Source organism: Eptatretus burgeri, chromosome 3 (genome assembly GCF_056783735.1).
Source record: "Eptatretus burgeri isolate ZD-2024b chromosome 3, Ebu_testis_v1, whole genome shotgun sequence".
In the NCBI taxonomy this organism is placed as follows: Eukaryota; Metazoa; Chordata; class Myxini; order Myxiniformes; family Myxinidae; genus Eptatretus; species Eptatretus burgeri.
Genome location: NC_140963.1, coordinates 105,317,974 through 105,332,814, shown reverse-complemented (window position 1 = coordinate 105,332,814; position 14,841 = coordinate 105,317,974). Strand labels below are relative to the sequence as shown.

The following is a 14,841-nucleotide window of genomic DNA, read 5'->3' as shown; positions in this document are numbered from 1 at the left end:
TGCCAATGATCATGCATCACAGTTTTGCCACATGACCAATGACGTTTCCCAGTCTTCACCATCGATCTATAATTCCAGCAGTGTGTGTGTGTGTGTGTGTGTGTGTGTGTGTGTGTGTGTGTGTGTGTGTGTGTGTGTGTGTGTGTGTGTGTGTGTGTGTGTGTGTGTGTGTGTGTGTGTGTGTGTGACCGCTGTTTCTCGACAACCACTGGTCTGATCTAATTGAAACTTGCCATGTATATTGCTGGGGCCATGTGGATGTGCCTTTTCAAGGTTGTATATGAATCAGACAAGTGCTTCCCAAGTTATGGCCATTTATTTATCAACCAATGAAAGGACAAAACAAAAGGTCTCTGCTTCAAGTGTGGTGGAAACTACAGATTTAAGGACTGCAACACTGAGGTACAATGCAAGATGTGCAAAAGCAAAGAGGCCGCCTCCTTTATGCATGAAGTTCCAAGATGAAACGACGAAACCCAGAATGAGAAGCAGTCTGAAAACTCCGAAACTACGGAGGCGAACACGAAATGCACCAGGCATTTGACATGTCCCTAAGCACGATATTGTTCCAAGACTTTCCTATGCAAGATCTATCATCAACATTGCCTCTCAAACTTCATCTCTGGGTATGCGGTATTTGACGACCAATCTGATGCATGTTTGGCAGATTCAGAGCTATTTGACTCTCAAAATCTCCTTTGTCTGACAGACCCCTTTGAATTCTCCACCTGCAGTGGACAAAGAGTCATGGCACAAGGAAGACGTGCAAGTGGACTGATAGTGGAGGCCCAAGATGGGAAAAGGGAACGATTTCCGACGATCAACGTAAATGAACACATCCCTGGTGATAGGAGCGAGATCCCATCTCCGGACCTGTGTTTACAGTTTCCCCACCTCAGATCTTTGGCAGACAAAATTCTGGAGCTGAGAGAGGATATCAACATCATTTTCCTCATTGGGAGAAACTGTCCGGAACCCCTCAAAATCAGAGAATCTCGAAAAGGGCCGAGAGGAACACCATGGGTCCAATGCACGGACCTTGGATGGACCGTCTCTGGCCAGGTCTGCATAAGCGGGGGTAGGAGGTAAATCTCACACCTCCGTTAACTGCACCATCCTTCAATTAAAATCTGATGCAGACCCAACCAAAATATGCGAGAATCACATCTATACTGAACAAAAATATAAACGCACCAAGCGATTGTTACCATTTTACCTCGAACTCATTAATACTAAATCATCACACCAATTTGGTTATAGAATCCATGACAATTGAGCATTAAATTTCAAAGACTTCCTTGAGAATTCTGGCGACAGTCTTTGCGCTACAACAGCCGACACAACCGAGGTGTCACTGTCAGAGTTCACACAGTCAGTAGCGGGTGTGTCCACCATTGGCGTCGCGCAGAGCGGTGCATCTCCGGCGCATGGACATCACCAGATTATCGATGGTGGCCTGAGGGATGTTTTCCCATTCCTCCTGGAGAGCCATACGGAGCTGGCGGACGTTCTCTGGGACTGCGTAACGTTGTCGTACGCGTCGATCAAGAACGTCCCAAAGGTGCTCGATGGGCGACATGTCGGGAGAATATGGAGGCCAGTCGAGGACATCAATGTCCTCCTCACCGAGGAAGTCCATGCAGATCCTGGCAACATGGGGGCGAGCATTGTCGTGCTGAAACGTCACATGGTGAAGGCGCACAAACGGCACGACGATGGGTCTGAGTATCTCGTCCCTGTACCGCTGCCCGTTCAAGTTGCCTTCAATGAAATGAAGCCTAGTGCGCTCTCCATGGCATATGCCTGCCCACACCATAACACTGGCACCACCGTGTGACACCCGACGAAGGACATTGGCGTCAGTGTAGCGCTCCCCAGCCCGACGCCAGACGCGGAGTCCGCCATCAGCCCGATACAGCTGGAACCGAGACTCATCGGTGAACAGCACTCTCCTCCATAGTGCGAGGGTCCAGCGCAAGTGAACATTGGCCCAGTTCAGTCGGGTCTGATGCCGGACTGCAGTGAGGTCGAGTCCCCGGTGTGGTCGGCGAGCTCGGAGGTTGGCCTCCCTCAAGCGGTTACGCACCGTCTGGGCTGAAATGCACCTGTTATGCAGCCCGACAGTCTCATCGGCAGTCCTCGTGGCCGGTCGGAGTCGATCCCGGAGATGTTGCAGCCTCATTTGACGATCCTGACCGGCGGTGGTCACACGTGGTCGCCGGGCATGTGGGCGGTTCACGGTGCTTCCAGTCTCTCTGAGGCGCGTTCTCAGGCGGCTAATGGTGGAGTGGTGGACATTGAAGTGTGCTGCAACGGCCAGTACTGACGTCCCAGCATTCAGCATGCCAATGGCGCGCTCCCTCAAGATTTGTGACATCTGTGGCATGTTGACATTTGGCACCAGTCCACATTTTGGGGAGGCCTTTTATAGGGCAAGCTATAGGGAGTGTTTGTGTCCTGGTCACGCTCACTGACCATCACTCTGTCAAGCCCCATGGTGCTCATGGGAAGGATTACTCAACGTGTGAGTCCACACACTCAGAGTGGTCAATTTCAATGGGAACATCTGTCTTGAACAAAACAAAGGAACCATTGCTCAAACATATCATCGGTTTGACCATTTTCCCATAATGGCAATCTTGACTTAGATATTTCGGTTGGTGCGTTTATATTTTTGTTCAGTATATATTAAAGACATTCTCTCTGTATCTCACCAGAACAACAAGATCATAGATGACATCTACAGAGATGCCATGAGAATAACTTCAAGGCTATGTCCGTTGATGACCGACGCTTCATCCACCTCATGACACAAGGTGCTCACACCAACTCAGAAGGAAACCTTGAGTTTCCCTTACCCTCCTTCAAGGAAAGGCAGACTAATCTACCAAACAACTACTCACAGGTCACAGATAGGCTCAACAGCCTTCTGAAAACTCTGAGGCGAAAAGCAAAAATGATGTCCGACGACATCGCATTCTTGGGAAAAAATATTCCACAGAAACCATGCCAGCCCGATAACAGAAGACCAGCTGACTGTCCTCCGAGGAACAAAGTGGTACCTTCCACATTTCGCTATTCAACATCCCAAGAAACCTGACATCAGAGTCGTCTTTGATTCCAGTGCAGAGTTCCATAGAACTCCAAACAAGTCGCTTCTTCAAGGTCCTGACCAGATGAACAGCCTATTGGGGATTCTCAAGTTCAGACTGGGTGGAGTAGCCGTAACGGGAGATGTGGAACAGATGTTTCACAACGTCCACGTAAACCCGGAACATCGAGACTTTCTACACTTCTTGTGGGTCAAAGACAATGAGCTGCCGAAGCCTATCATGGAGTGTAGTATGAATGTTAATCTGTTTGGAAACATTTCATCTCCTGCGGTGGCATCATTCGGCCTGAGAATGTTTGCCGACGGATGTAGAAGCACTCATGGTGACGACATAACGGAGTTCATTCATCACGACTTCAATGTCGATGATGGGCTCACATCTCTGCCAGATTCACTCACGGCAATCAGCCTCATCAAAACACAGCAGGGATTCTTTAGCTACAAATAAACTGCATTTTCACAAGATTGCCTCGAACAGAAAAGAGAGTTAATGAATGCTCTCCCAAAAGAAGTGAGTGAAAGAACTCAAGAGCCTGGACCTCAATCATGAAGTGTTACCCACTCAGAGATCCTTCGGGGTGTACTGGTCCCTCAAACAAGACACCTTTACCTTCCTAGTAAGCTTACAAGACAAACCTTTCTCATGGCAAGCTCAATTTACGACCCAATAGGTCTTTGCAGCCCCGGTCATCATCAAGGGTAGGGTTATACTCCATGAACTGACGGCTGAAATCGGAAAGCAACCGAATGTCCCGGACGACATACGGGACAGGCCGATCCCAGAAACATGCCTCCGCAGATGGCCGCGTTGGCGCAACTTACTGCTCGACCTCGAGAACATCCATATTCCACGATGTTACCAGCCACTAAACTTCGGCTCAGTCAAACAAAGAGAGATTCATGTTTTCTCTGATGCGAGTAACCTTGCCATCGGAGCCGTTGCTTACCTTCGACTAATGAACGAGGACGAACAACCATGTGTCCTTCCTACGAGCCAAAGCGAGAGTCGCACCGACACACGCTGTTTCAATATCTCGTCTGGAATTGTGTGGTGCAGTACTTGCATCGGCGTCATTGCAAACAGTGGAACTCGAGATGAAAGATCGAATGATCATCGATAGAGTTATCAACTACATCGACAGCAAAGTAGTCCAAGGCTACATTTCAAATGAATCAAAACGATTCCACGTGTATGGAGCAAATCGAGTTCACCAGATACACAATATATCTGCTTCCAATCAGTGGCATCACGTTCCCATGGATGAAACCCTCCTGACTGTTTCTCGCTCAATACCAGCCAATCAGCTCGGAAGAACCTCTTGGTTCACAGGATCAGAGTTCCTTTGGCAGCCAGACCCCCTTCCAAAGCAGATTGTGGAAACATCTCCCAGTTAACAGTTTCCACTTTTTGAAGAAGATCCAGAAATACACAAACAAACTCATGTCCTTTCTACAAATGTTACCGACAAACCAGATGGCCGTACCTCCGGGGAAAATGGATGAGATCTAAGGTGTGAACGTTTTTGTCGCTTCTCCAATTGGACAGTTCTCAGACAGGCAGTCACAACATTAATCATTAGAATAAAGATTTATAAGTCTGAAAGAGAAAATTCCATTCAATCAGACAACCAGAACAAGGGAAAACTCTTCAGACAGGCAACAGTAGAATATTTATGGTGTTGTTCTCCAAGTCGTACAAAAGACATCTTTCAACAAAGAAATAGCCAGCCTCAAAGCAGACCATAATATTGACAAGACCACGAACAGCACCATGAAGAGGAGCCCGCTCTACAAGCCGAGTCCATAACAACATACTCATCACCTTTATGGCTGAAGCATGTGCTGTCTTAATCTCCCGACCCCTCACACCGATCTCTTCAGATGCCAATGATCCTCAGGCTCTCACTCCTGCCATGGTCCTGACCCTGAAAACCAAACCTCTCGAAGCACCTGGCGACTTCACGAAGGAAGACCTACATGGACGATGACATTGGTGACGTGTTCAATACCTCGCTGATCATTTCTGGCTACGATGGTGAAAGGAGTATCTCCAAAGTCTACAATCTCGCCAAAAGTGGAGCGAGACAACACCTAACATCTCGGAGGGAGACGTAATTCTCTGACACAAGGAATCTCCCTTTTTTTTTTTTTTGTATACCTTGGTCGAGGCTCGTATGAGAGCTAACACACAACTCACAGCAAGGAGGCATGAGACAAGAGGGGCGGGAGTGGAAGGGACAAAACAGTGGGGAACAGACACATTAGGTGAACTGTGGAAGGGAGAGGGATGGGGATGGGACAGGGAACATGGCGAAGAGAAGATGGACATTTCAGGGACTTTCAGGAAGGAAAGCAGGAGAAATGAAGGAAGTGGGCTTGGGTGGATTATTGGGGGTAGAAAAGATCGATGATTTGGATGGGGGAAGATAAGAGGTGGTGGTGAACAGCTGTTTTGAAAGCCTGCAGGGAAGAATGGGAAAGAATAGAGTGAGGAAGTTTATTCCAAAGGCGGGAAAAAAGAGGAATGAAAGAGTGAAGATGAGCAGTGATTCGTGATTTTGGTAGTTTTACCAGAAGGGGTTTGTTGGCGGACCTTGAGCGCGCTGTGGAAATGTGGTGGGGACAAATCGCAGAGAGAGCAGGGGGGGCAAGGCTGGAGAGGAGTCGGTAGAAGACAGAAAGACCACCGACCAACCTGCGGTGATTGAGTGAGAGGCCCAAAGACTCAGCTTCATTGCGGGAGATGCCGATGATCTTAAATGCCCTGGTTTCGACAGCGTGAAGCCGAGAAAGGTGGGAGGCAGGAGCACCAGCCCAGAGGGGAGAGCAGTACTCCATCAGGCTACGGACAAAAGCTTTGTAAGTGGTCAGGAGCTCAAGAGGGCCCAGGAAGGACTTAGCACGACGGAGGATTCCCAGTCGGCGACTGGCTTTTGAGGCGAGGTTGGAAATGTGACTTTCCCAGGAAAGGTCATGGCAGATAGTGAGACCTAGAAGCTTGAAGGAAAAGACTTCTTCCAGAGGATTGTTGAGAAAGTGGATGGGGGGGGTTTTGTAAACGGTCCTTTCGAAGAGACATAGTGAGAGTGTGAGATTTGTCTGGATTGAAAGACATGTTCCACGTGTTGGACCAGTTTGTGATTTTATCCAGATCTGCAGTGAGTGAAGAAGCTGCTGCTTGCCGGTCTGAGGGATGACAGATGGTACGGCAGAGGGTGGAGTCGTCGGCAAAGAGAAATAGAGGATTTTCCAGAGAGTCCGAGAGATCATTGATGAAAACCAGAAAAAGAACAGGGCCCAGAACGCTACCTTGAGGAACTCCAGCCTGCACAGGAAGAGGGGATGAAAGAACTCCATTTAGGGCCACACGTTGACTGCGACAGGAGAGGAAGTCTGCGAGCCATGAGTGGAGATGGCCTTGAATACCATGGGAAGAGAGTTTGGTGAGTAGGGCAGGGTGCCAGACTGTGTCAAAAGCACGTGATATGTCCAGGGATACGGCTCGGATTTCCTGTCTGGCATTGAGAACCTCCATCCATTGATGGGAGAGCAGAAGCAGCATATCCAGGGTAGAGTGACCTGGTCTGAAACCAAATTGATGATTGGAAATCAAGCCATTGGAGAAGAGGAAGGATTTCATGTCTGAAGCGATGATGGATTCCATCACCTTGCTGATTATTGGGAGAAGGCTGATTGGTCTGTAGTTACAGGGATCTGTTTTTGCACCTTTTTTATGCAGGGCAGTGATGTTAGCAGATTTCCAAGCAGATGGCAGATGACCTTGGGCAAATGAGAGGGTGAATAGAACAGAGAGAGGGTGAGCAAGAGCAGAAGAGCAGGCTTTGAGGACACGTGGGCTGATGCCGTCTGGACCGGTTGCAGAATCTGACTCGAGGTTTGAAAGCAAGCTCTCCACCTTGTCAGGAGAAAAGGATACAGAGTCCAGGGACAGTTGGGTGCGACTGGGTAAAGTGGGTAGAGATAGTGATGGGTTTAGGACACAAGATTTAGCTGCAAACACCGAGTTTAGACATTCAGCTTTATCACGTGTGGAATCAGCAGTGTGGCCATTTGAGGTAAGGGAGGGGATGGAGGGGGAACATACACCAGAAACAGATTTGATTAAACGCCACCAGGATTTTGAGGAGGGAGAGAGGTTTGAGAGTTCAGACTTGAGATGAGAAAGATGTTGTTTTCTGGCTCTCCTGAGGGTAGATACACACTTGTTCCGAGCTTTGTGGAAAGAACTGAGATTGCCCTCAGTTGGGTTTGCTTTCCATGAGGCAAAGGCAAGTTGTTTCAGGACAACTGCCTCGCCACAAGCTTCAGTAAACCAAGGGCGGGAGGAAGGGTAAGACAACTGAACACGAGAGGGGATAAATCTGTGCATGAGGGAGAGCAAGTTTCTTTGAAAGAATTCCCAGGATGAGTTGATGTTTGAGAAAGTAGTGATAGGAGATCAGTCTGTAAGTTTGATGGCTGCTCGGAGACCCTGCCAGTCGGCTTGAGTGAAATGCCAGACTCGACGGCGGTGAGGTGGTTCTCTGATAACAGCCAGAGAGATGTTCACTTTGACAAGGACGTGGTCAGAAGAACCAATTGGAGCGAAGGAAGAGCAGCAGATATTGTCAGGGAAATTTATCAAAATCAGATCCAGAAGAGATGGAGTACCATTGGTTGAGATCCGGGTCGGGAAGTTGACCGATTGAGTCAGTCCCAATGAGTCGCAGAAAGCTTTTGCTGAGGTGCCATGGCAGGTGAGAGTGGTACCCACACCTAGTCAACTGGCGTGATGACAATTGAAGTCACCACATAAGAGGAAGAGAGTTTGGATGAGAAGATAGAAGATGGTCCATGTTTTCGGATAGTGAGATGTAGATGGAGTCATCACTGTTCGGTGGACGGTACAGTACACATATAAACATGAGGTGGGAGTGGAGGGGAAGCCGAAGCCAGAGGTATTCCTGGGGGTGTGGGGGAGTGAGAGCAGTGCATGGAGAGTGAGGAATAGAGTCTTTGAAGAGAGCAACACCTCCACCAGGACGAGGCTCAGGTCTGTCATACCGTAAGAGGGAGTAACCAGGGAGAGATACTTGGGAGTCAGACACGTCTTGGGAGAGGAAAGTTTCTGTTAGGTTGGAACAACTGGCCTTGGAACAACTGGCCGCTTGCTTGAGTTATGAAAATCCACCCTCGCGACGACGGTTGGGTCCCAAAAGCAGGAGTCATGGTTTGTGCGGGTGGTACACGTCGGATCTACCAGAGACCGATTTCAGAATTCGTGCTTTAGGAAAAAGCACTTTCTTTGAAGCTAATTCCCCCTATCTAATAACTCGAGAATTTGAGAATTCTGTTTGTTAATCAATAAATTTACTGTCAATTTTAGGTGCGGAGTGTAATGATCATTATAATTATTTTACTGACATGTATCCAAAGCTTTGTGAATCAGGTTGTTTCGTGCATATTTCCTTCGTGGTTTGAAGTGTACATATGGACAGAGCTGACGATGGAACAACAACAACAACACAAGATGTGCAAAACCACCCAGGTGGGCGAGTGTCAGAGGAGGAGGAGGAGGTTGAGGCAGAAATTGTTTGACTCAGATGAACAAGAAACGACAAATTTTGGAGAAGCTACTGAGACAGCCAAACCTCAATGCTCTTTCTTGAGTTATACTAATACATAGAACAACTATTTCTTGTTTTCACCCACCACGGAATCATAGTAAACAGTAATTATTGTCTCTCGTTTTGATTATGTTCTAACGGCGGATGATTATTATAATGGCGGTTATAAAACACGATTTAACCATTTCATTCCATTACAATTTGTACCGTTTAACCTTTGATCTGTGTATGTTCGACTACCTTTGTGATTTTGCAAGCACATAATGATTTATTCGTTTATTTGTGTCTGCAGTTACCGTTGTATTAAAGAGAGCAGTCAAGAACGTCCTGTGTCTTTGCTTGTTCGAGACAATCTTTGTACGACGCGTGGAAACTTGCTGGTGGAATTACGCGACGTGCTACGTGAACCATCCATCCATTGGGACCATACTCTGTGCAGAGCATTGGTGCTGCTAAAGCAGTGTCCTTGGCTATTGGGCACAATACTGGACGGATCGCCACTCCGACACAGGATTCCAGCAAACTGGAACTCATTTTGCCGACCTCGGAAGGATGACAGGCAGAGTCAACCCCACGTGGTATTAATTCAACAGCTGAGCAGGATTTGAACTCAGGATCCTGGAATCCCAAGCCCACCACCCTAACCATTGTGTTACGTGAACACTACACATTAACTAATGCCAGTACAGTGCCTTTAATGATTTGTTGAACTGGGCTTCTGTGCAATTGCTTAGTAAAGGATAGTTTTAAGATAATCTGGGTAATTTAGTTCAATTGTCAAGAGATTTAATTTTCTATTGTCAACAAAGTGGCACAAGTTCTGTTTTCTGAATATTTCTTTAAGTGTCCTGCTTACTCCTGCTCGGAATGCGGGCAATAACCAGTTCTGTGACTTGGGGTGTGGTTGCCGTCTTCTTGGGCGTGGTTATCTGAGTTGTGGGTTTTCACGATCACCGTAACCATGAAAGTATTCATCATTTTGCATGGATCTGGAAGCAAAGGGTAATATAATACACTTTAAGTATGTCAAGGGGTTTTTAAGAGTTTAAGAATTGTGAATATGGTTGGGGTATTAAACATCCGTAGACACCATGGGCCAAATTTAAGAAAAGCGTGAAAGAGTTAGATGCGTGGAGAATCGCAAATATTGCAATCAGCCATTCAAAGTTAGTTGCCAATTGCTGAAGAGTGATTATCTAATGCACAATCAAAACCTAATCACAAGTGTTTAGATAACAAAATAAATCTTTCACACACCTGTGAGGATGTGCTTAAGAGTGTGTTTCAGGCCTTGAAGCAAGCATTAGGCATGGTGTAGTGAGAACTGCAGTTTTACTCTCATATACTTCCTGGCAATTTCACTTAACATTAGAATCACTATAGGTTACGCCAGTGGTCCCCAACCTTTTCATCCCATGGGCCGCATTCACTACTCCCAAGGATGTTGGGAGCCAGAAAAAATTTGATGCATTTTATTGAGAAACTTGATACTGTCACACAACGTTTGTGTTGAGAAATCGATACAACGTTTGGGGTTTATAGGAGTATTGTTTTTTTAATTAATAAATTTTATATGTATTCGATCGATCGTTCACGCACTTTAATTCCGAACAAATTTCCGTTTGGGGTGTAATTAATTTTAAATACTGCCACAAGATGCCGGAAGGTAAAATCAAATTGATTTGATTCCTCCCGGCGGTAAGCGGCAGTGGCATTGTGCAAGGCTTTTCAGGTCATGGCGCCGGCCGGCAGTGGCATTGTGTAAACCCCTTTAAAATTGCCACATGGAAATGTTTTGATTGGAAAGTCCTAGCGGACCGCAGTGTAGGGCTCCGCGGGCCGCAGGTTGGGGACCAATGGGTTACGCCATTGTGGCTTATGCACTGCAGTAAGGATTGCTGGTAACTGAAGTGATTACAGTTCTAATTCGTAAAGTCAGGTGTGGGAGCATGCACCGGAGCAGCGCGTTGCGGCATCCACTTTCCGCTGATACTCTAGGGGCCTCCGTCTGGCCATACCCCAGGCAGATGCTGAGCCCATCCTCATTTACTTGAGATGCTGATCAACCTGCTGCAAACAAGAGGCACGTGGTCAGGCTTGTTGGCCTCCTCCACTTACGAGGCTCCCTCGCTGAGATAATCTGATGAGCAGAATCGGCATCAGGAAAACAAGCCACATGTCCATACAGCCGCAGCTGATGCTCACAGACTAAACAGGTAACACATGCAATCTGAATCTCTCTCAGAAACCACTCAGCATTCCCTCAGCAACCAGCAACTACAAAGTCCGACCAGCGATAGCCAAGGATTCTCGAAAGAGACTTGGTACCGACGGAGTTAGTCTCCTTCTCAGATCCCTGGTCAGAGTCCAAGTCTCACATCCGTAGAGCAAGACTGGAAGCACCAAGGACCTGAAAACTCGGACTTTCGTCCTCCTGCATACGTACCGACAGCACCACACCCCATGATCCAGTGAATCCATGACTCTCCAGGACCGAGCCAGACATCTATTAACCTCTGGCTCACAACCAGCGGAGACATGAATATCACTGCCAAGGTAAATGTATCTTTCCGTGACCTCAACATCCTCGCCACAAACAGGGATAGACAAGATAGCAACATCCAATGTCATTGAAAGCCTGGATTTTAGTTTTGACCGAGGAAACCCGTAATCCCAACGGCTCAAACTGCTTATTCAGCGTCTCGAGGGCCCCCAAAAAGATATCCAGAGTCTCCGCGAAGATGACTGCATCGTCTGCGAAATCATGGTCAGAGATCTTGACATTCCCAAACGATGCACAACAGCTTGATCTCTCCGACATCCTCCCCATAATCCAGTCCATATAAGTGCTGAAAAGTGGGGGGCCAGTACACACCCCTGACAAACTCCAGAAAAACTGGAAATAAGTTGAAGATGGTATCACCACATCTCACAGCACTGTCAGTAACACAGTACAGTTCAGACATCAGATTGATCAGTTTTGGTGGCACCTCACGAAGACCAAGAATCCTCCAGAGGGCATTCCGATTCACTGAATGGAATGCTTTGCAGAGATCAACATAGGCTGCAAGCAGACCCTGCCAAAACTCTCATCTGCGTTCAGTGAGGACCCGAAGAGCAAGGACACGGTCAATCGTTGACCTCCTTGGTGTAAAGCCTGACTGCTCTGGGTGTTGGTGCTTAAGCATATGGTGACAAACCCTATCACAAACGATCCGAGCAAAGACCTTGCCCAGCACTGAGAACAGCGTCACTCTTCGATAGTTGTTGCAGTCCTTGCAATAATCCTTCCCTTTCCAGAGAGGGACAAGGCCCCTCTTCCAATCAGTTGGGATTATGCCTGCATACCAGAGCACAGAACTGCATGCAATAACATGAGTACAGTATTTCCACCAGCCTTGAGAAGTTCAGCATGGATGCCACAGATACCAGGAGTTTTATCCTATTTCAACCGGTTCACCGTAGCCCATATTTCCACAAATGAAGGTGGTTCACAGTTGATTGGAGGGTCAGGAATAGGAAGAGTAACACACCCCTGACATCCAAATCAACAGTTGGTGGGTCAGCGTGGTACAGCTGCTCAAAGTAACTGGCTCAGTGGGCCTTCACTTCGGACTCTTCTCTCAAGAGCCCATCACCCTCCGCTCTAACTGCAGTTCACCGAGGGACGGGCTTGGAGGAACGCAATGTACAAATTCCCTTGTAAGCATGACGAGAATCACTTGACCAGAAGTGATGCTCTACCCCCTCACAGATTCCTCACACATAGGCCTCCTTGTCCACCCTCAGCACACGTACAGTTTCACGCCTAAACTCCCTGAACAGCTCAGCTCTGCCAATAAGCCTGGCCCTGCAACTCTGGTCAATGGTATCCAGTCCGGTGTCCCTTGAAAGACAAAGTTCTTCTTCACCTGATGGTAGGTTCCAAGACATCCACTGGCAACAACAATGATTGTAGTCTGAAAGACACTCCACAACTCTTCAGGATTCCCCAAAGCACCCAGACCCTCCAAATCCCCACTCAGCCTGTCCCCACAATATGGAAAAGATATACAACCAGTCAATATTCTGCTTCTTTTAATGGCCATTATTAACCCACCTTTTCTTCTGAGGTCGGCTTGGAGAAGATTGGCCCAAGTCTTCACGAAATGGCTGGCCAGGCCTGACATATACAACCAGTCAATACAAAAACAAAATGAAATGAAGAAATTGTATTTCAAAATTTACTCGGATTATATAGGAGAAATACATATCAAGCAAACTAGATAATGTGAAAACAAACAATCTTAAACTTAAAAAAATTGTTGGATTGTTAGTCAGTAGTCCTGCAATGGATAATTGCCTGCACATCAGACAGCACTACTTTGCAAGTTGACTGGAACAAAGCAGACAATAATGGTAGCCCAAATGCTACTACGATGATCACAACAATCAACCCACAGGCATTTTAGCAAGGAAAAATAATGGGATTACACATTTGCAGAACGAACCAACAAAAACAATTTGAATAATAAAAAAATGAGCAGAATGAGCCTACTTATCTGAATCTACTGGAATCTGGCAGAGAAGTCCTGTTGAAGTCAGCACAAATTTGGACAACAAAGCAACTTTTTTAGTAAACAAACAAAATATCCTCTAGCAATGCTATGTTTTTTTTTTACTTGGTGAGAATAACTAGTGAAGAAGGGAAGAAATGAGGACAACCATTCTAAATATCATTCTGCAGGATTCACTGAGCAAAGAGTTCCTAAAGAACATTGTGGTATATCAAAACGTGGATGTTTATACTTGCCCAGTAATAAATGACAAGGTTTCTTTTTTCCTTTCATTAGGCCCCGGTATGAGTTTTAGTGAAACAGTTACTGTACATAACCGAAACAAAGGTCTTTTTATTATGGACCCACTGGGTAATAAGTTTCACAAGTCATAAGACCGATGAGGTCGCAGTCTATAACCATCCTAATGTGTGTATAGCGGAAATCATGCACAAAACAGGAAAAAACAAGTGACAATTCAATGTAGTACTCATTTAGACTACATTCCTACCCAACACTATTTACATGTGAGACCCCTTTTACACGACTGACTTGGGAAATACCTATCAAGAGCAGGGGCCTCTTAGACACAAAATTTCAAATGAATAGCTTTAGTTGATCTATTTTGCTGCAACGACTGTTTTTCTTGAAAGTCGAATAGATCTTTCCAATAACTGAAAACACACATTTGGGACCGCCTTCCACACATTATAGCAGAAAAAAAACAAACTCTAAAATAACATTTGTTTTCAGGAAGGGCTGAGAATGTTACTGCATTTGCAACCAACCAACAAGCATCTTAAGATGTTCTACAAAGGCTATAGCAAAGATCACAGAACATGTTTACAAACAACCACTAAAAGCTTTAATTTATTCAACAAATATCTATCCAATTGCTATCAATATCATTCATATTATGTTTGCAAAGTTGGGGAAGGGAAAGGGGAATGAAAAATGATAAAGAATATTTTGAAAAGATAACAGAGGCGAGTAAGGAAAGAGCAGCAAAACTATGCTATTTTTGCATCCTTCAGCTTATCAATAATGATGAATTGCACAAACAAAATTTCACCACACTGTGCAAAGCCACCTTTTACTAATAAGCAAAGTGATGATGCAATGCTCAATTTTATGGTAGATTTGGGAAACGTGGACGAGCGGGGTTGATTTGTGGAGGACCCCAGGGCTGTACAGGACGAACCATCGGGTTTTGTGAGAACAACAACATGCGCTGTTGCAACATGTTTGCCTCTCTGGCTGCTGCCAAGTTGGATCCTGCTCACACAGGAGGGGTTACAAGAAGAGAAACTTGACTGAGAACTAAATTTCACCAACACCTGCAGCAAATACCAAAACAGTAACATGTATGACAGTTGAACAAGGCAGATTTTTCTGACTAGAAATCTGCAATGTCACTCACAAACTGGTCCATCATATTGTGATGGTTGTGAGCCCCCAGAGAGAAGGAAGCACCATCACACAGGAGTAAGCTAGTTATGTTTCATAGTATTCTGTTTAGCTCTTAAGAAAAGGCTGTATCTATGTGGATAAATATGCATTGTGACTG

General features: G+C 46.1%; 1 protein-coding gene and 1 long non-coding RNA gene across 10 annotated transcripts in view; one reads left to right on the top strand and one right to left on the bottom strand.

The window, feature by feature from the left end:
• Nucleotides 1-10,320, top strand: part of LOC147030583 (uncharacterized) — a 104,909-nt gene extending 94,589 nt beyond the window's left edge. The window contains exon 3 of the long non-coding RNA XR_015056449.1: nt 9,032-10,320. This is a non-coding gene — a long non-coding RNA (uncharacterized LOC147030583). The remainder of the gene's footprint in view (nt 1-9,031) is intronic.
• Nucleotides 10,321-12,948: 2,628 nt separating this feature from the next.
• The window catches only part of LOC147030581 (uncharacterized), a 163,944-nt gene continuing 162,051 nt past the window's right edge, over nt 12,949-14,841 (bottom strand). For all 9 annotated transcript variants that reach the window (XM_085874795.1, XM_085874798.1, XM_085874797.1 and 6 more), the window contains one exon: nt 12,949-14,549. In XM_085874795.1, coding sequence (XP_085730921.1) covers nt 14,404-14,549 — 146 coding nt within the window. In that variant the 3' untranslated portion in view covers nt 12,949-14,403. The remainder of the gene's footprint in view (nt 14,550-14,841) is intronic.